The following is a 20,129-nucleotide window of genomic DNA, read 5'->3' on the forward strand; positions in this document are numbered from 1 at the left end:
GCCAACCTTCACGCGAGCGGCTCCCGCCCGAGTTGCTGTCATGCTTGCCTGACGGCTCCCTTTTCCTCCACCGCCGCCCGCTCCCTCCTTTCGCCAACCACCCGCCATGCCCCAACACGACACGCCGCCCGGCCCAGTCCACCCGCTGGTCTCCAACTCCACCACGCGCCAGCTGCTCCTGTACCTGCACTACGCCTCGCCCATTGTGCTGCTGGTCTTCTTCCTCACCACCTTTACCATCCGCTCCGTCGCCGCCTCGTCCTCGTCCGCGGCCAATTCCAATGACCTCGACCAAGCCTACCATGCGCCCACCGGCCCTGGGGGAAAGCCTCTGCCCAAGCGCACCCCTCCGCGGACGCCGCCGAAGAAGGACCCCCAGGCCGGCGACCTCCCGCGCGCCCGCAAGCTGCTGTTCGAGTGGCTTTCGGTGCTCGTCGCCCTCACATTCGTCGCCAACGCCATCAACATCATCGTGCATGCCCTCTACGGCCGCAGCGAGCAATGGTGGTGCGGCCAGTCCGTCGTGGTAAGACCGGACGGCACGCCTGAACGACCTGGGCCATGAACACTCGGCTGACCTTGCACAGATCTATCTCGTCGGCTCCTTCTTCGTGTACATTCTCTTCGTCATCTCCATCATCGATACGAATCCCGCGCCAAACTATGTGCATCAGGCCACCTGGATTGTGGCTCTGCTGTTTGAGCTTGCGCTGCTGGCCGCCTCGCTCTCCCTCTACACCCACAAACATCGCGAGCCCCGTAGCGGACACGGAGGCCGTGGCAAACTTAGGTACAATATGACCGAGTGGGAGGTGACAGAAGTTTGCGTCGATCTTCTGCGCATCATCTTGCTTGGCGCGTTGATCGGCTTCTACTTCATCTTCGTGGCCAAACGCAATCGCAGCAAGCGGGCCGACGTCGACGGCCCGAGCGAATCCACTGGACTTTTGGCTGCACACAACGCGGAGAACGGCAGCGCCAATGGCACCACACACTACGGTTCCGCTCCCTCAGGGGGCAAGCACAAGCACACCGAAGGAGCACCCGCCGGCTGGAGCCGGCCTGACAACATCCCTTCAAGGAGCTGGTGGGAGTACCTCAAGGGGTACTCTGTGTTCTTTCCGTACCTCTGGCCATCCAAGGACCGCAAGCTGCAGATCATGGTCGTCATCTGCTTTCTGATCGTCGTGCTGCAGCGGATTGTCAACGTGCTGGTGCCCTACATGGTGGGAACCATCACCAACGAGCTGTCCGGAGACCAAGCCCCGGTAAGAATGCCATGGATGTACATCTGTCTCTACATTGTCTGCCGACTCCTGCAAGGGAGCAATGGGCTTCTTGGCGCTGCACGGTCGACGCTGTGGATCCCCGTCGGCCAGTATTCCTATCGTGAGCTTTCTGTCGCTGCCTTCGAACATGTCCATGGCCTGAGCTTGGACTTCCATCTTGGGAAGAAAACCGGGGAGGTCCTTTCGGCTCTTGGCAAGGGGAGCTCCATCAACACGTTCTTGGAGCAGGTGACTTTCCAGGTGGTCCCGATGCTGGTCGATCTGTGTGTCGCCATAGCATTCTTCCTCATTGCATTCGACGCCTACTATGCTCTTGTTGTAGCCGTCGTTACTTTCTGGTATGTCTACCTGACCATCCGCATGGCCCAATGGCGTGCGGAGATCAGGCGCCAGATGGTGAATGCAGACCGAGAAGAGGATGCAGTCAAGTGAGTCGAGTTTCCCGCTTCCATAGTATCAGTGCTAACACGTCCAAGAAACGACTCGATGGTGTCATACGAAACGGTGAAATACTTCAACGCGGAAGCGTACGAGTTCAACCGTTATCGGGAGGCAGTCACCAAGTACCAGACGGCTGAGTACAGGGTACTGTTCTCTCTGAACCTGATGAACATTACGCAAAACCTAGTCTTCATGCTTGGCCTCATGATTGCTTGCTTCATTGCGGCATACGAGGTGACGACGGGACAAAGCAGGGTAGGTCATTTCGTCACACTTCTTACATACATGGCACAGCTGCAGCAGCCTCTGAACTTCTTCGGAACGTTCTACCGTATGATCCAGTCGGCCATGATCAACTCGGAGCGCATGCTTGAACTGTTCAAGGAGCAACCTACTGTTGTGGACAGGCCCTACGTCAAGAACCTGCCCACTTGCGAGGGAGACATTCGTTTCAATGACGTCCGATTCGCGTACGATGAACGTAAGCCGGCGCTGCAAGGTCTCGACTTCCACTGCAAGCCAGGCACCACGACAGCATTCGTGGGCGAATCGGGCGGCGGCAAGTCGACGGTGTTCCGTCTCCTCTTCCGTTTCTACAACATCCAGGGAGGCAACATCCAGGTGGACGGTCACGACGTCGAAGATATCAGCATCGATTCTGTCCGGAGGCACATTGGTGTGGTGCCACAGGACACGGTTTTGTTCAACGAGACACTCATGTACAACCTCAAGTACGCCAACCTCAGTGCAACGGACGAAGACGTGTACAACGCATGTCGCGCAGCGAGCATCCACGACAAGATCCTCACCTTCCCGGACGGGTACAACACCAAGGTCGGCGAGCGTGGGCTGCGGCTGTCTGGTGGAGAAAAGCAGCGCGTGGCCATTGCGCGTACCATCCTCAAGGACCCGCGCATCATCATGCTTGACGAGGCGACGGCTGCACTGGACACGGAGACGGAGCAGCACATCCAGGAAGCGCTGACCACACTGGGCCAAGGGCGAACAATGCTGGTCATTGCGCACCGTCTCAGCACCATCACCAGAGCGGACCAGATTCTGGTGCTGCACGAGGGCCGAGTGGCGGAGAAGGGCACGCACGAGGAGCTGCTGGCAAAGAAGGGCAAGTACGCCGGCATGTGGAAGAAGCAGGTGCGCGCGCAGCGGGCGGCCGAAGAAGCACGGGTGCTGAAAGACAAGGCGGACCGTCTGAGGCGCGAGTCCAAGGACGGCATAATCGCCGAGGGAGAAGGTAGCGCCAGTCAGAGTGAAGACGAGCGCGAGAAAGCCAAGTCGAAAGAGAACGAATCAGAGCGGCCGGCGGGCTCTGGGGACGACAAGTAGGGGAGGCAATCACATGCATGTGCGCCGCAAGACCATACGTAGACAACGGGGGAGGGCATTGAGTTGGCGGGAGTCAAGAGGCGTTGGAGTCGGGTTGGCTAAGTGTCCTCTAATACCGTACACGGGACCCACGAGGCTATGATTTTTTTCTTTCTTTCTTTTTGGCAGCATTGGACTCGACTGCTCTGTGTGTCATCACGCTGTTTGTATCGGGGGCTAAAATACGATCTGTTCGGCATCATCCTTCACGGCGCTGGAGGGACGGGGTATTTAGTGTACGTCAGGCATGGAAACGGGGAATTTGCGTTACTGGATCGGGCGGCGGTGCGCCGAATGTACATATACAGGAGCAGCGAGTGCCACGAAAAAGTCCATGGGGAGCGGGTTGGGAGACAATGCAATGCAAAAATAGGCTTCGGCCACACAGAGCACTTTGCACGGGCGGCAGGGTGCTACAGCCGCAGGCTCGGCGGGAGGAGTTCGATCGGCTCCGTCGATGCGGTGTAGCGCTGGCCGTGGACGGGGTGGTTGTTGGGTGCAGATCGGGGGTGTTTGGGCCAGCAGCTGGCTCGCGGCGGCAGGCGAGGGTGGGCTGGAGGGCTGGAGGGCTGGAGGGCGGAGAAGCGCATGTCTCACCTTTCGCAATCCAGCGGCAGTGGCGGCAGCACACGACGGCCGGCCAGGATCGCGCGCAGAGCGGATCGATCTGGGGCGGAGCATCGCCACAGCTGCGACCGGTGAGCGAGGCCAATTGCTGCGCGGCCGGCCGGCGCAGGCGACGAGGCCCGGCAGCCGCCCATCTCCCAGCAACCGGCCACCCGGGGCCACGCACGCTCGCAACAGCCGTGAGTGTGACCCGCCCGCGCGGTAAGGCCTGGGGCGATGGAGCTGCGCGCAGCCCGCAGCCCGCAGCCCGCAGCCCGCAGCCACGATGCTGTACGTGTAGCAGCAGCAGCAGAACTCACGCTCGAAGAAGTCACTTGGGCGGAGAGCGGGGAGGAGGGGGTTTTCGTGAAACCGTGGGCTTTTGGCCGCCCACCGCCTCGCTGCGGTGCCATGCAGGGCCACAGACCCGGTCGCCGTCTCCGCCTTGCTAGCCGGCAGCTCCCTCGCATCTCAAAACCAGCAGCGTGCAACCCCCGACTGCCCCCTTGGACCCTCGAGATCGCGCATCGCCCACGCATCCCGACGCAGCAAGGGCGGGCCTGCGTCTCGGTCGTCGCTCACGTGTTGCCGCCCTCGCACAAAGTCATACCGCATCGACGTCGCTCCACCACCGCGCCGGTACCACGGCTGCTCGTGTCTCCGATCCAGCAGCAGATCAGATCCCCCGCGTGCCAGACCCCCCCGCGCCAGACAGGCCCGCGACAGGAAGAGCAGCAGGCAGCAGGGAGCAGGGAGCAAGCAGCAAGCAACAGGCAGCTCACCAGGCCGCCGCAGCAAGCGGCCGCCAGAGTAGCCGGGACATGACTTCGCACCATCCCGACGACGTACTAGTGAGGCTCTCCACCACCACCCCCCCTCCGTTCCTCGCCTCAAGGCTGCCGGTCATCTGCCGCTGCAATGCGAGTGCCATCTGCGCCGCTGCGCCGCCCCGCCGCCGAGGCGCCCCGTTCTTGATTCGACGCGGGGCGGTGCACAAGCTAACCTCACCACCTCACCTCACCTCACTCCTCGAGCCTGTGTCGTGAACCGCGCTAGACGCTGGGGCTAACGGCTGCGCTAGGGCGAGCTCCCGGAAGATCCAGCTGATCATGAGGACAACCACACTCTCACCTCGTGAGCAAATCCCCTTTCCTCGACTGGTGTTCCTCTGATGATCGGCGCTATTGATCCTTCGCCGCGCGAGCGAGCGAAAGAACTGGGGGGGAAATGACGCGCAGCAGAGGATCGCGCGAGGGGCTCGTCGACTCTCGCCGGCAAGCCAAAGCTAATGCAGCCAGAGGTCCCGGACCGTGGCGTCCAACATCACCACCTACCGATATGAGAACGGGCGGAGATACCATGCTTATCGTGAGTCGCGGCCTTGCAGTCCGCCGCCGAGCCGACTCTGACGCCGAGGCTTGCAGGAGACGGCGCGTACTACCAGCCCAACGACGATCGCCAGGCGAAAGCCGGGAGCATAGAGTATGTGTTTCGCCGGATCCCGGGCCGACGGTGCTTCGCCCACAGCCGGGACGCCATTGTGCTGACATTGCCCGATCGGGAAAGGCATCACGTGTGGCTCCTCACCCTCAACGACGCCCTCTTCCTCTCGCCTCTGCAGGATCCGCAGAGGGTGCTGGACGTCGGCACCGGCACCGGCCTGTGGGCCGTCGACATGGGAGACAGGTATCCGTCGTGCGAGATCATAGGCACCGACTTATCGCCGACCCAAGTCCCATATGCCCCGCCCAACGTCCGGTTCGAGATTGATGATTGCTGCAGCGAATGGACGTATCCGGAAAACAGCTTCGACCTTATCCATGTCCGTGGATTGACCGGCAGCGTAGGCAACTGGCCCAAGTTCTATCAAGAATGCATGAAGTACGTTTTCTTCTCGGCATGCCGGCCAATCGGAGCATTTTTGCGTCTGCATCTCTCTTGTGTAGCAACCTTCTTGGCTGACCAGTGGTGCTATCGTCAGGCATCTTCGACCGAAGGGGTACCTTGAACAGTTGGAGTTTGGCATCGACATCTACACGGAACCCAAAGAGACGCCTTATAGTGATATCATCCGAAGCTTCGGGCCGCTGCTCCTCGAAGCTGGCGACAGGATGAACAAAACCTTTGAAGTCGCGACTCATATGAGCCGGATGATTGAGCAGGCGGGTACGTCGGGCTCTCTTTTTGTTCCATCATCCTCGGCAGTCTTGTGTGTTTCGCCGTGTTCTTCAAACTGATTGCCGGCAGGGTTTGTGGATGTCGTTACTAAGCGCTTCCTCTGGCCTATTGGCCCCTGGTCTGATGACGAGCGTCTTAAAGAGCTCGGTCGCTGGAACCTCAAGAACTGGGAAGACGGGATGGAAGGTTGGGTGATGGCGCTGTTGACCAGAATTCATGGGGTGAGTTTCAGCATACTAAGAAGCCCTGGTGTCAACGTCGGTTTGCTGACCAACATGGGGATATTCTCTCGCCGCAGTGGTCCTATCAAGAGGTTCAGAATTATAGAGCACGGTTATTGAAGGGCGTCAAGTCGGACGAGGTCAAAGCTTGGCACGATGTGTTGGTTGTCCCATTTGCTTCTCCATACACGCCTTTTGCTGACTGAGCCTCAGATGTGTTGTCTACGCACGTAAGCCCGAATAAAGCTGCAATTGCAACAGCTTGAATGATGGCACATGGAAATGCAGAACACACAGACTTGTTTTCATTGCATTGATACCCTCTGATTTCATCTGCATCAACACAGCAACAATTGCCTGGATGTTTTCGGTGGCTGTCACTTGGATCGATAGCGGTGCGTGGCTTGCAGCTTCAACGGAAGTGCGTGTCATTGCCGTAACGAGGGCGACACGTCAGAAGTTTTTATTGAGAATGAGCGGTATTGCGCGATTCGCGGCATCCCAAACACTACTTTGAACAATTCATGCTCAAACGCACATGCAGTTAAGCGCCTATGCATGGTGTCGCATCCCTTTGACTTCTTGTAGTATTCCCTACCATCAGTCCCGGAAGCAGACTGGTGACTTCCCGTTGGCCGACATTCATTTTCCATGCAGCCTCGGCTCACTCCGCGTCAACAGGCACCTGCACCGCAAACCAGTCCGTCGGGAAAAAGAAAGAAGATAGACGGTACTTTGCTTTCAGCTTTCATGCGGAAAAAGACCCAATCAACGAGAGGTGAGCTCAGGCAACATCTGCACCTACACTTTGGACGACGTCAGGCCACTGCGTGACGTTCGTGGCGTCTGGGGACTGGTCTGGAACTTGCAATCCCATCCTTCCCGATGCACAATGCAAGAGCGTTTGTCGCTTGATGTTCGCGTACCTCTTCCACCGCGGAGCCGCGTTTTCTTCCGCCGTGCATGAGGGCCACTAGGCCATCCTGTCCGCCGTTCCCCGGCCATCGTCTTTTTCTTTTTTCTCCCTTTCTTTCGGACGTGTGCGTGCGAGAGCTATGCCCGCATGCGCTCTCTTGACGCGTGCTCATGCTGCTGCTGCTGCTGCCGCCGCCGCCGCCCATCTACACTGCATCTGCATGGAGCTGTATAGGATGTATGTAGGTGTGATGCAATCTGCAATTCCCGCCGGACGCAAGGCCGTGCATCCGAAGAAGCCGTTTGGAAAGTGGAGGTGGAGAACGGGTGCAAAAAAGCAAACATGATCTTGCTTCTCCGCCGTGACACAGAACCCACACAGTCACAGTCCATCCGGGTTACACCCACACTCGCCAAAAAAAAAACCAAAAAAAAACCGACGTTGTATCGACTAACAGCAGTGCAACACACCACACGTGCATGCTACGTACATACATACTACTCCCAATCTCCTTCCCCCTATTTTTTCCCTCCCCTTCCGAGACAATAAAGTCAGGCGGGCTACCGGTGTTGCCCTGATTGGCGAAGCCGCTGCACTTTCGCTTAGCCTCGCAGCCCCGGCGTTGAGTGTATTTTTCTTTTCCCGTGCGTAGTGTGGGCGGGCACCGGGATGCTGCGACTTCCTTCCGAGACACCGGCAGCGGCTCTTGCGGACGGACAGCCGATAGGGTTTTTTCGGGATGCGCCGCAGGCCCCCGCCCCCCCAGCTCGCGCTGAGTATGTACATACCAGGTCGGGATGCGGAATCGCGGATCGAATCCAGGAGGAGAAGTGACCTAAAAAGTAGGTGCATACGTGCAAGCCACCCATACGAACCTTGTGTGTGTGGCATCCGGGTGGAGTGACGTAGCGCGGTCGAGACGTCAGCCGGCTGGGCTGGATACCTATTGGGGGCGGAGAATCCGGGAGAGGGGAGGGAGGCGGTGAGCAGGGGGGAGGGGAGGACATACGAGAATTGGCGTTATTGGGTGGGTGCGACATGACGGAATTGGCTTGGCGGCCGTTCGTCACGAGAGAGTTTTTGGGTGCGGACTTTTGGGTGTTTTGTCAGGCTTGCCTGTCGAGGGCGTGTCTAAAGTCGTGGTGGTAGGTCAGAGGACCATGTGCGGGAATGCTGTCTAGGCGTGAGTCAGGCAGGCCCTGCTTCAGGCCACTTATCATCGATAATCAAGCAGACTTGAGAAGTCACATAACAACGCAGAACATTCGTAGAGGAAGGGAATTGTATGAACTTATTAGATTGCCGATTAATTGGAATTGGAATTTTCGAAGAATATCAACTGTTTGAGCCGAAGGACCTTCTCCGCACAATTTTTCCAGTCGACAACTTGATCAAGTCACTAAGCTGCCCATGTTGTCCTTCGCTTTCCCGAAAAGGAGAAATCAGCATCAGAGAGAGCTGACTGATCATTTGCTTCCTAATAAAGCAGTTTGATCACCCTCCACACGCCTGTCAGCCCCTACTCTACAAATGCTTCGAGACAGCGCTTCGGGGCACATCAAGTAGACGCACCTAGAAATTTGACGCCATACCAAGCATACATGTCTTTCTGCCCTTCTCTGTCTCTCTTCCATTCCTTTTCCGTTCCAACGGCAATTCAGACTGAAGCTGCACCATTGTCACTTGAGATTCGTTAAACAATGAAAGTGGTTGAGCCGTCTGTTCCCAGGCTAGACGGTAGATAAGAAACCGAAATGATAGTTTTGGAAATAACTATGAATACGAATCAAGTGATAGTCGCAATAGCGGGGCGGTGCATATGGAGTGGTCTTGAAACGGCAAATGCACTGCGCATGTAACCTACAGCCAGCACATCACACGAAGATCCATAAGCAGAGTATAAAGCAGATAGGAGTAAAGTAGTGGAGCAACTAAAACCTATGGACTTGTGCTATTTCCATCCGCAATAAGAAAAAGCGGAAAGAAAATGACAGTGACCCAGGTATCGTGGACTGATGAATGGCAACAGAGCTGCTGGACAACCTGGAGTGCGCAAAAAAAGGATGTTACTTGGGCGCAAAGGCTTCGCGTCATTTAAAAAGTGCGCAATACTGTTGCGTGGGACGTGGCTGCGCCGTATGACCTCGTTTGTTCTGGTGGGCGGCGCGGTCAACTCGGGTCCGTTGCTACGAATGCGGCGTTCGGGTTGCTCGAGAGGAATCGTGAGTTAGTAGAAGTTGACGGAGTGAACAGAAACATACCACCCATGTCCCAATGTCGATGTGCTTCCAACAAAAATTTGGTCCTACTGGATAAGCAGCGCCACCGTCGTCCGAAAATATCACATCACTAGGTAGCTTCGAGTATCATCGCCATCCACAAGCACGGATGCTTTGCGGCGCAGTCATATGACAGGGGTGGTTGTGCACGGAATCATAGTCTCCTCTTCTTGGTTCTTTAGACGAAAACGCCACTAAGTGGTGCGGATTAAGCACCGGATATGGTAACGAAGCATTCCGTGCTTGAGCAAAACTGGCCCAAGCTTGAAAACCCCAGGCTTCTCGAGGGTCCACCAGACCCACATACCCTTAATTGAACTCCAAACGTACAACATTAATCGTAAAATCGTAAAATCATTCGCATGCGGAAACGTCGCCAAAGTACCAGAGGTGGGCGGCAACGTCGACTGCTAGGCCCCACTGGGCGTTGCCGGATAGGTTGGAGTTGCCCACGTAAGTGTTGATGTCGTTGGCAGTCACCGCAACATCATTAGCACTGCTGATGTAGTACTCAGGAGAGATGTGCACGTAGCCCATGTTGAGAGTGGGCAGGCGGGGAACCTGGACCATGATTAGCTTTTTATTTGCTCAAAGGCCCATAGGAGTCATGGCGTACGGGATCATTGAGATGAGTAACGCGGTAGTTGTTGCCTTGGGCGGTGATATAATCAGACAAGGCAGCCGGACCGATACGGGGTGCGCCGTAAGTGTACTGGATGGACGTCAGTAAGTTGTACACTGACGCAAGTCTCAACTCCAAACTGACCAAGGCCACATCGTAACCGCTGTTTCGAAGATCCGCTGCGGCTAAAGTAGCCACCGCGCCTCCCCTGCTTTCATCAGCTAATTGTTCAAGCATAGGGAAGGCAATTTACACACAGGCTGTGACCAGTGGCAACGATCTGGTAACTGGGATTTGCAGCCTTGGCTGTTTCTATTGCGTCAACGACGTAAGAGCGAGCTTCGCTCCAAGAGTTCCAGAAGCCTGAGTGCGCCGGGCATCCGTCGCAAATAGTGGTTGCGGTCGTTGCTGTTGTGGGGATTAGACCGCAGGTACTGTCAAGTGTTGGAGCACGAGAGAACCAACCGAAATCAAAGTTTGCAATCCAGTTCTGGATCGACCTCGAGCCGCGGAATGATACAACGATCTGGGAGTTTGTAGAGTCGGTTGCTACGAACCCGGTGGTGTCGGTGACAACTGAGCTATTGGTATGTCAGTTGGGGGTGGGTTTCAAGGACATGATTGGAAAATCGTCTTTGCAAATTCGCTTTCAGAGACGAATGAAGGAGGCCATTGACTATTTTGACATGATGGAGCATCTTTTGTTTGAAGGGGGCAAATTGACAATTGAACAAGAATAGCATGGGGGTTGAGAAAGCCCCAAACGCGGAATATGCGAGATGAAAGGAAACTCAAGAAGACATGTGAAACAAAACAACAGTAAGGGCAGGTCTCTTACTCTTCGAATTCGATCACGGTGTCGGTAGTCGCGGCGTCCACCAAAGGGCAGTTCCCCGCTTCGCACGAGACTTCGGTGCCCGTCGAGTTGTTGTTCTGAGCGCAGTAGGATGCAGCAGAATATTGCTCAAAAAGATTGAACTTGGCAAGCAGGTCTGCGCTGACGGCTGTTCAGGTGTGAGCTTGAGTTGGGGTCAAAGACGTGGTGGTGGTGGAATACCTCTCTTCTCAAGCGGCGTCGGAGCTGCAGCTGCCCACCATGAAAGAAGCGCAACAGCGATGGACAGAGACAGACGTGCCATGATGAACAACAGAGCCGCAGAGAGAGGAGCACTGGCTGCTTGCTGAGCGAGAAGCAGCGGAAGGCTGCGGCTTTTTAAGTGTTGGAATATCCACGAGGCTGATCCGAAAGCTGCACAAAGACAGCAGAGCCCTGGAATGGTTCCTCGGCAGCCTCGCAGAAGCGATAGCAACGGCCGACTGGGCACCGAGCTCGCTAGCGAGGGCGACGCCAATACCGGAAGAGGTAGCTTCTAGCAGTAGGACCTGCCTTTCTCTACGAGTCTTCACAGGCAGCGCCTGGTGAGAGCCGCCCCGCTAGGGCGGCGAGGGCTGCTGACTCGGGCAACGTGCGCCTCTGATAGGTGGACGGGTGTGATATGAATAGTGTAGAACATGCGCCGGGCGTAAGCGCAGCGGCCTCGCATACCCAACCAGGATGGCGCCCGCGCTCTCCACCACTTCTCCGCACGGGAATTCGTTGCGGGGAAGGCCAACGCCGTGGCTTTTCTCCCGTAGGACTTCGTGAATGGTCATTGCGCCGAAAAGTTGCACCAGCACCTGACCATGGTGGACGAGGAAAAAGCGGGAAACATAGGCGACGGTCCACTTCAGGCTGGCAGCCGCTGCGAGTATCGGCCAGGCACCATGTCAGGTGGCTGACTGGCGTCTGATCGGCGGCGACAGCCAATGCCCATTCCGGTGTTCCTGGCCGAGGCGCCGCGGTCTGGCAATCACAGATCGTCCGTAGGATCGGAGAGATGGCGGGGGTGGGGTAGAGTTGGCACTATTGACACACTCGCAACCCTCTTCGTATCCGCGCACTTCCTGGCCGTTCCGCTGAGGAGGCTGGCCAATACTGTTCTGTGAAATCAAGACCGAGGCAATGCGTTCGGTCGCACGAAGAGGGACGAGGGGGGAGCAACAAATAAGCAGAAATTCTGCCTGCAGGGGCTGGAGCACGAAACTCAGCCCCGCGGTGGAAAACCGCGCGGCGCCCGACTCAGGTGTGACTCCGCCATCATAGCAGCGAGCAGTCGTGCGGACAACGGAAGCGAGGTGTGAGTCGAGGAGACGGGATGGAATGGCAGAGAAGAACAGGCAGGAATGGCTATTCACGTGCTCACGCGACGCGCGACGCGAGTGGACGCGCCTTCTCGACCCGCCGCTGCCGCCTGGCCGCCACTCCGTAAACACCATCGTCACACTGCACCGCAACCACGCTCGCTCACATCACCCCTCGGCATATCATCAACAAGAGGCGTGCTGCCCTTGAACCGACCTCACGTCCACGCCATGAGCACGAAGTTCCACCACGCAATCGTCGGCCACCGCGACCCCGCACCCTAACCCGGTTGTCCATCGACACATTGCTGCACCATGTCTACGATAATAAAACAGACCTCTCGTCAAGTAAAGGCCGCATACCGCAAGAGCGATGGCCGTCTCTCAGATCGCGAGATCCAACGCCTCGAGCACTCCGCCGCTGCCGATCGCCATGCCGAGGAACTTCGCGAGAAAGAAAAGAGAAGCAAGGAGGCCAAGAAGCGGCGAGAGGACAAGGAGCGGAAGCAGAGAGACGCTCTTCGCAGGAACGGCATTGGCGATGCAACCCAGGCCTGCGGCTGGAATTTCACCCAGCGCCGCCAGAAAGACTGGTTCCGCACATATCTTCGGAAAGACCAGCCAAAGCCGGCACCAGACCCCAAACCCAAGGATGCCAACCCTTTCAAGTCTTCCCAGATCTCGCATCCTGAGGATACCGATGAGCGTCTTGAGAAGATCGACGACCTTGTCCACAACAGCGGTGGCGAAGCTGAAGAAGATATATGGAGTAAGGGTAGTGGAAGTGACCATGTTCATAATGCGGACGCCAAGCCTGTCGAACATATCCGCAATGACGCGGACTGGGTCGAGGATGCCCAGGGGGAGGACCGGCGCTGCCATCATCATCCCGCCCTGAATCACACCCCTTGCGAGCCGAGAAGCCGCACCAACAGCGTGGAAAACAAGAACAACCTTCACGAAGTCTCCGCCGTATTTGAACGAGAACCCAAAGAACTTGGCTCAGCACCCGATTCCGGTTCGGACAGCGACAACGCCCCCTTGGAGACGGACAACAGCTACAACAACAATTCTCTCGCAACATACAACGTTGCCCTCGCGAATATCAGGCCGAGTGACGAACCGACAGAACATGAGGCGAACCCCTGGAGTACCGATGACATCGACGAGGAATCTCTACTAGCCGCCGTACAAGGTCAGACGCCGACTTCGAAGGCTTCTCTCACAGCTTCTGCCGCACCATCTGGAGAAGTTGACGCGGATCTTCCGTTAATGGACACGGAGCTGCTGGAGGAGCTGCTTTCGAACTCGCAACTTGATCGAGATCTTACTACACCTACGCATTTTCAGCCGTACTCGACACTCTCTGATTCTTTCTTCTCCTCGGAGTTGGATCTTTCGGCTGAGGAACTTGCGGCTATCGAAACGCCCCTGATCCAGACACAACCCCGGCCTTCCAGGGACCATGCTGCCGACCAAACCAAAGTTCGTTCAGTGGTGCCGCCGGGAGCACTGGGTGATGTCAGCCCGGAATCTCTGGCTTCTGACCCGCCACTGACACCGCCTACAAGGCAGGCTCAGAAGAGAAAGGCTGTTGCCTTGAATGACCACGAATCATCTTCCCCAAAGCAAAGGAAGGAGCCCGATACCAGATGCACATCCGCTGATTATAGCATGCTTCCGCCGCCGAAGCCGGCTTCTCCTGAAGCTCACCACACGTCCGATACTAGCCTTCACGAGTCAAGATTTGCTGCTTATGGCCTATCAACGCAGCTTATCCAGGACGCAGCGTTTGATGACTTCGACTTTTGAGGTGTGAAGAGGATAGTAGTTGATTATGAACGCTGTTTTGAAGAATTTACTCATTCAGGTCTTGTGGGGCACCATCAGAGACACCTTGGAGTAGAGACTCAAGTCGCGGTCCGTTGGGCTCTGGTCCCCAGCTCTGAGTTATTGGGCAAATGATTGTTAGAAGCTACGAATACTGCTCTTGGTAGTGGATTCTGGCCAGAGGCTTTATATGCATTCCTTATCTTACATCTTCGGCTTCGCGACCGACTTGAACTGACGATCAGCCGGCCGCGCGTGCTGATGCGATCTCACCAACGGACGCTCGATCTTGGCCGCGACATCTTCGACCCAGTCAGGCCCCCAGTTGCTACCGCGCAGTCCGTATCTTTCTCGGCGGTTTGCGCCCGCGCTTGCAGACGCCTAAGCAGCACCGTCGGATGGCCGCGGCGTCGTGGACCAGGTCTAGACGGCAGCTCGTCCCGAGTCAGTTCCGCGCCGCTACTGCCATCGTCTTTAGTGCCGATGGTCTTGTGAGGGGCGCCGGTGAGAATCGGCGCCCCTGATCCATAGCGCTTTTATTCCGCGGTGGTCGGGAGATTTTGGGAATTTTAGCGTTAGCGTTCAATACCCATGGCACCCTATGCAATAGGCTACCCTGATATGGGAAGAGGAGAGTTTATATATAGACTATCAGGAATAGCTGATTATAGATCGGCGAGTACTTAACTGTTTAATAGGTTCATATTACTATCTATTAAAGATGCTAGTCTGGTCCTAAATCACGGTTGCCACAGGAACTGCATTAGTATAAGCCAGTCAAAGCGTAAAGGATAAAATAATGTAACTCTACACCCGCGAAAATGTAATCATGATCACATGCTTGCTGGTCGCCGGAGAATGACTAACAACTCCGACACCAAGTGACTGCCTCCCAGCGACAGTTTGGTTCTTCCCGTCGTTTGAAGTCCTGGATTAGCATGGGCTTTTTTTTGTCCACCTTTCGCAAGGCTTTTCCTTCTCAATAACTTATTCCAATACTCACCAATCCTCAACTATCTTAGTCAATATACAGTGTGCCTTGTATACTTCTCCAAGGGCTCCATCCCTCTCGCCGATCGTTTTACTCTAGTGTTTTTGCAGCTCTTGATTTATTCATCATTGAACTCGTCTTATTTGAAGGGGAAGATTAGAGTCGGAAACTCCCAGTACGAAGCATCCATAGCTATTTCGTGGCCTGAGCCGTCTCAACCAGCGTGTATTTGTCTGCGATATTCATTCGTCAAGCAATCCCTTGTTCAACAGTCAGCCAGGGCGCTGAGGCAAAGGGTTTACCCTGCTCGTCTCCATCCCGGGCTACCCATACATCCTGAGTGAGGCAAATCGGAGGTGCCCTCATGGCCTGTTTCTCCATGACCCTCCAAGAGACCGGCGTTCCGGTCGATACTCCAACGTCTGGCAAGCAATTCCGAATCCGAGGTGAAGACAGCCCGGAGCCGGACGCCATGTGTTTTGCGTGCATGGAACTGGCATGACCTCGACCTCTCTATGAAACCCCACAAACCTCCGTAAGAAACTGCCGGTATAAAACCGCATCACGGCGCCTCGGCGACAGCAAATGCGGCCCGATCGGTTGAGGCCAGAGCGCGTCATCAAATGGTTGACAAGGCAACGGTGTTTACCAGATTCACATTAGCCTTTACATGTAGTGACGTGGGTCCATCTCGTAACCTGGTCTAGAACATCTGGAGGACGACTGCTCCAACAAACACGAACCGTCATACATTATTTTGCGTGTTGGCATTCGAATTGCACCAGATCCCCCGGGTGGGGGGGAGGGAAGGAAGGGCAGCGACCACAGTTTATATACCTACGAAACGAGAATCACGCTCGCGTGATTGCGTCGCGGTGATGTTATGCTGCTTGAGAGAGCCTTAGTCAGTTCCTGCCTCACGGTGGCCCATGTACTATTGGAGGAGGGCAAGCATAGCAACGCAACGCTCGAGCCTGGTCCGTGGGCATCCTCCATACATACCGCAATTTGGGGAGGTCCATCCGATAATTTCCATCGACCAAAGCTAGAGCCAGCAACTTAGAGGAGTAGATCCCGTAAGAAAGCGAGAGAACAAACATCCAGACCCGGGGGCATACCACGCATGGCCTGGGACAACCCGGTGACATTTGAAACGTGGATGCGGAGGAGGGGAAGCTTCTTAACCCACTCTTCTTGCCTTCGCCGTGGCCTCGATGACTGCGATCGATCGGCTCAGACAGGCAAAAGATGAACAGGGGATGCTGCAGGCAAAATGGTTGCCTCAAAACGGTTGCGAAACTGATGATCACCTGCAAGGCGTCCGTTCTTCGAGATGGGATTCCCGCCGGTAAGGCAATATCACTGCTTCATTTTCAGCGGGCCGGCTTTGCCGTGATCTGGGAATGGTTCCATCGTGGCTATGACAGAGCTGCAGCGGGAACCCATCCAGTCCTACCTGTACCGCCTGGTCTCTAGAAGAAATGGTTTGAGCATCAAGGGAGTGTGCAGGAGCAGTGTTCGTCGCGAAAAGAAGCTCCACGCGCACGAACCAAACTCACCGCCACGCCGGATGGGTGCTCCACTATGATAGCATGAAGGTGGTAGCCCCACCCACCCACACATCTCCCTCTCCCTCCTACAAGAGCTGCTCCACTCTCTTGACCTCGTCTCCGTCCACGCTCACGAAGCCCACCCCGGCCGCCTCCATCTCCTCCTGCACGTCGGGCCACCGCGCCGGTTCCACAGCCTTGGTCCCCTCGCTTACGACCACGGTCCGGAAGCCCTCGGCGACTGCGTCCAGGGCGGTGAACTTGACGCAATAGTCCATGGCCAGGCCAACGACAAACACGTCCGACACTTTGGCAGCGCGGAGCAGATGGGCGAGCCCGCTGCGGGCGACGTGCGGGCGGCGGAACGGGTCAGCGAAGGCCGAGTACATCTCGACGCGGCGATCCTGGCCCTTCTCGACCACGTCCGTGACGCGGCTCTGGTCGAGCTCTGGGATTAGTTCGGCACCCGGCGTGCCCTGTACGCAGTGGACCGGCCACAAGCGCGTGGTCTGGGTCTCATCGGCGTTGTGCGGGTTGGCGATGGTTACGGTGGTGACGAAGGGCACGTTGTCGGGTGCCGCGTGGTTCGAGGCGAATGAGACGTGGTCGCGCGGGTGCCAGTCCTTGGTCGCGACTCGCACGGCGAAGGGCAGGCGCAGCAGCCGGTTGACGGTGGGCACGATGGCACGGCCGTCCTGTACAGCCAGCGCGCCGGTCTGGTAGCGAGATTGCGGGGGTCAGCCAAACGGACATGGGGGGGACTGTGTGCAAGTCGAGGTGGCTGCGGGCGGTCAAGCACATCTGGGTGCAATGGCGATCAGAGGGCGGAAATAAGTGTGGGGTTAGCCTTACAGGAGGGCAGAAATCCTCCTGCACGTCGACGATGACCAGTGCGGGCCTGAAGTCGGCGGTGGCTGGTGCTGAAGCCATGTCGGACGCGGGGCGTCGCGGCTGGGGAGCACTGGCGCTGATGCGCAGGGCGAAGCAAACGGGGACACGGGTCTAAAAGTTAGACGAAAGCTAGACGATCGCGGAGACGGCAGCGCGCGGGAGGTTGCGACCCGAGCAGCAGATTGATTGGGGTTTGAGGAACGTTTGGGAGACGGGCGCTGCGACGAATGGGCGGGCTTGGCTGCGAGGGATGAGCGGCGTCACGGCGCACCGGTCGGAAAGCAAATGCACCTAGGCTTATCGCCAGCGCGCGGGTCGTGCGTCACTCCTGCCGTCATGGTGTGCCATTGTCTGGCGTGCGGCGTGCCTTGACGGCGGCCACGCAGCTGATCTGATCAGTGAGGGCGCGAGGCGGACTTTGGGGGGATACAGCCGAGCTCAGATTCGGAAACCGGACGCCGATGAGAAATGGGCTGGAAGGCGACGGGGATGACACGGACGGGCTGGCAGCGAGGCTCCGTGTCCTGCAGTGGTGCGTGCGCGGGCGAAGTCATCACGCGCGGCTGGGCTGGCGGCGACCACCGACTGGCGTGAGGCCGAGGCCGAGGCGTGCGCAACACGGTTCTGGGCCCCGCGAGCGAACACGACAGGCCGTGGCAGTGGCATGGGCGACGCGCGGTGATGGAGGGCGCTGAGGGGCGCTCCCCACCCTCGGGGCGCAGGCAGGCGGCAGGGTGCATTCGCGCAGGCAGCTTGTCGCGCGCTGCCGGCTTTTGCGGAACTCGACCCGCTTTAGGCTCCGAACCTTAAAACAATCAGCGCCCACTGAAGCCCACCGAAGCGCCAAGCTGACTCACTAGCCCTGCGTCCGGGCCCAGCCATGTCCGACTCAGGCGGCGTTAATCCACCTCGCGGAGCCTATCGCCAGGGTGCCTCCATTATAAGTATCTGCCCTTCCCACGACGGCAACGCGCCGTCAAACACATCAATCACCGCCTACCGCAACCAACCAGCAACCCACTCTATCTACTCTTCCAACAATGCACTCCACCACCATGACCTCCACCACCATGACCTCCACCACCATGGCCTCGGACATCAAGTACATCTACATCACCAACCTGGCCGGCGGCCAGGCAATCCGCGCCGACCCCAGCCTCTTCACCCCCGACGACGACGACGAGGAGCCGGCCGCGCGCCCGCTGTACGCTCCTCGCAACTCGTCCATCTCGTCGACCTCGTCGACCTCGTCGCGCTTCTCGTCGGCGGAGCCCTCCGATCAGGAGTAAATTTCTGGCGATCCCTCCGCACGACCTCCATATTGATTCCCCACACTTCTCCACAGCAGTGCCGGAGATCCCAATCACCGCCTTCGCGGCTGTATGGGCAGGGGGTCGTGTTCCACCACTCTTGCGTCATGGCGGTACACAGTACGGCCCATGGCCCTTGTCTGAGGACTAGGAGCGGATCGAGCCATGCGGTCTGAAGTCATTGCTGCTTCGGGCTGCTGCAATTGCCAGCGATCATCACTCGGGATTCTTTTTTGCACGGCACCTTGACGTCGTGCTCCTTGCGGCGTCCACCGTCCACCGTCGACACTGCGCGCCTGGTCGGGCGGAGGCAAATCAAAGACATGTAGAGTCAGGTCAAGACTTCGCCAAGGGCGGATTGGCCCACCGTGCGCCATGGTCCGCGATACCTCGCCTGTCTCGGACCATGATTGGGCGGAGCTGAAGTCCTGGCTTGGCGCCGAGGCTTCTAGCAAAAATCATCCCCGCATATTCCGACGCTCTGGACGTCATTCCCCCTTGGCCCACATCCTTGACCATGGCGGAGCCGCGCACATGCCTGGCAGCCTGGCAGCCTGGCAGCCTGGCAGCCGGGAATTATTTCCTCGAGCCTGTGGAGTCGATGCCATCATCGCTCTCACCCTTTGCCAAGGCGAAGCTAGGCGGATGGCAGTCCCCGAGAGCGGGCACGGCGCATGTCTAGGCTACACACTACCAGCCGGGTGTTTTTTTTTTCAAAAGTGTGGTTCTTTCACGGGTGTTGTTAGCATTTCTTGAGACGGAGGATACCAATCCTTCACCGAAAAGCGAATACCCATCGTTCTTATTGGCTAGCATCACATAGTTGGCGCTTTAATTGATGCGGGGCAAAGGTCTCGATCTCACCTACCTAATAAAAATACTTTTCGTTTGCAACATGTTGTGCAATATTGCGACCATGGCGTGAATAATGATGATGGCGTGCGATTGGCTCACCGGAAGCCGACGTTCGGAATCCCTTGCCTTGGATGCTGAATGCAGCAAGACAACACACAAAATAATCACGTCGCCCATGGTGGCAATCCCTTGCTTGGAAGATTTTGCCAAAGCGGGTGAGATTGAGTTCGAGCTTACCAAAGATCGCAACCTTGGCCGGCGAACGAGAAGTCGCGGCCGCTGCGGGGGTGCTGCACCCCACAGCCGCCCAGGAGAGTCTGGAATTCTCCTTGGTTCACAGGCTTGAGAGCTGCACCCAGAAATCTAGATGCTTGGCGCCCAGCACGGCGGCGACAGGGTGGAGAAAAGATGTTCGGGATCGGCGGCATTCGAGAAGCCACAAAGCCGCATCCCGGTCGCTGCCGAGTCAGTCCGCAGTTTTTGCCGAACACACCACCTCAACATCCTCCTACCTCACTCGTCTCCGTCCATTGTTGCATCTCCATCGCCGCCGCCCGTCTAGAACACCCAAAGTACGACCACGAAG

General features: G+C 57.2%; 6 protein-coding genes across 6 annotated transcripts; 4 read left to right on the forward strand and 2 right to left on the reverse strand.

The window, feature by feature from the left end:
* Positions 1-106: 106 nt before the first annotated feature.
* On the forward strand, positions 107-3,074 carry BKCO1_1000324 (vacuolar abc heavy metal transporter; the record flags this gene model as incomplete). Its single annotated transcript, XM_020269709.1, has 3 exons — positions 107-526; positions 588-1,717; positions 1,766-3,074. The coding sequence occupies 3 exons, from the start codon at positions 107-109 to the stop codon at positions 3,072-3,074; spliced, it is 2,859 nt and encodes a 952-aa protein (XP_020135638.1).
* A 1,983-nt stretch (positions 3,075-5,057) lies between these two features.
* Positions 5,058-6,324, forward strand: BKCO1_1000325 (sam dependent methyltransferase; the record flags this gene model as incomplete). Its single annotated transcript, XM_020269710.1, has 6 exons — positions 5,058-5,091; positions 5,144-5,201; positions 5,286-5,600; positions 5,701-5,885; positions 5,967-6,118; positions 6,196-6,324. The coding sequence occupies 6 exons, from the start codon at positions 5,058-5,060 to the stop codon at positions 6,322-6,324; spliced, it is 873 nt and encodes a 290-aa protein (XP_020135637.1).
* Positions 6,325-9,667: 3,343 nt separating this feature from the next.
* Positions 9,668-11,074, reverse strand: BKCO1_1000326 (lipase class 3; the record flags this gene model as incomplete). Its single annotated transcript, XM_020269711.1, has 7 exons — positions 9,668-9,874; positions 9,930-10,025; positions 10,080-10,143; positions 10,193-10,343; positions 10,401-10,516; positions 10,774-10,939; positions 10,993-11,074. 7 exons carry the CDS (start codon positions 11,072-11,074, stop codon positions 9,668-9,670), a joined length of 882 nt encoding a protein of 293 aa, XP_020135636.1.
* Positions 11,075-12,431: 1,357 nt separating this feature from the next.
* BKCO1_1000327 (tyrosine recombinase) lies at positions 12,432-13,928 on the forward strand (the record flags this gene model as incomplete). Its single annotated transcript, XM_020269712.1, has 1 exon — positions 12,432-13,928. One exon carries the CDS (start codon positions 12,432-12,434, stop codon positions 13,926-13,928), a length of 1,497 nt encoding a protein of 498 aa, XP_020135635.1.
* A 2,645-nt stretch (positions 13,929-16,573) lies between these two features.
* On the reverse strand, positions 16,574-17,417 carry BKCO1_1000328 (pyrazinamidase nicotinamidase; the record flags this gene model as incomplete). Its single annotated transcript, XM_020269713.1, has 2 exons — positions 16,574-17,203; positions 17,340-17,417. The coding sequence occupies 2 exons, from the start codon at positions 17,415-17,417 to the stop codon at positions 16,574-16,576; spliced, it is 708 nt and encodes a 235-aa protein (XP_020135644.1).
* Positions 17,418-18,418: 1,001 nt separating this feature from the next.
* On the forward strand, positions 18,419-18,667 carry BKCO1_1000329 (uncharacterized protein; the record flags this gene model as incomplete). The annotated part of the gene is made up of 1 exon (XM_020269714.1): positions 18,419-18,667. The coding sequence occupies one exon, from the start codon at positions 18,419-18,421 to the stop codon at positions 18,665-18,667; it is 249 nt and encodes an 82-aa protein (XP_020135643.1).
* Positions 18,668-20,129: the final 1,462 nt, after the last annotated feature.

This window comes from Diplodia corticola (genome assembly GCF_001883845.1).
Source record: "Diplodia corticola strain CBS 112549 chromosome Unknown scaffold1, whole genome shotgun sequence".
Classification (NCBI taxonomy): domain Eukaryota; kingdom Fungi; phylum Ascomycota; class Dothideomycetes; order Botryosphaeriales; family Botryosphaeriaceae; genus Diplodia; species Diplodia corticola.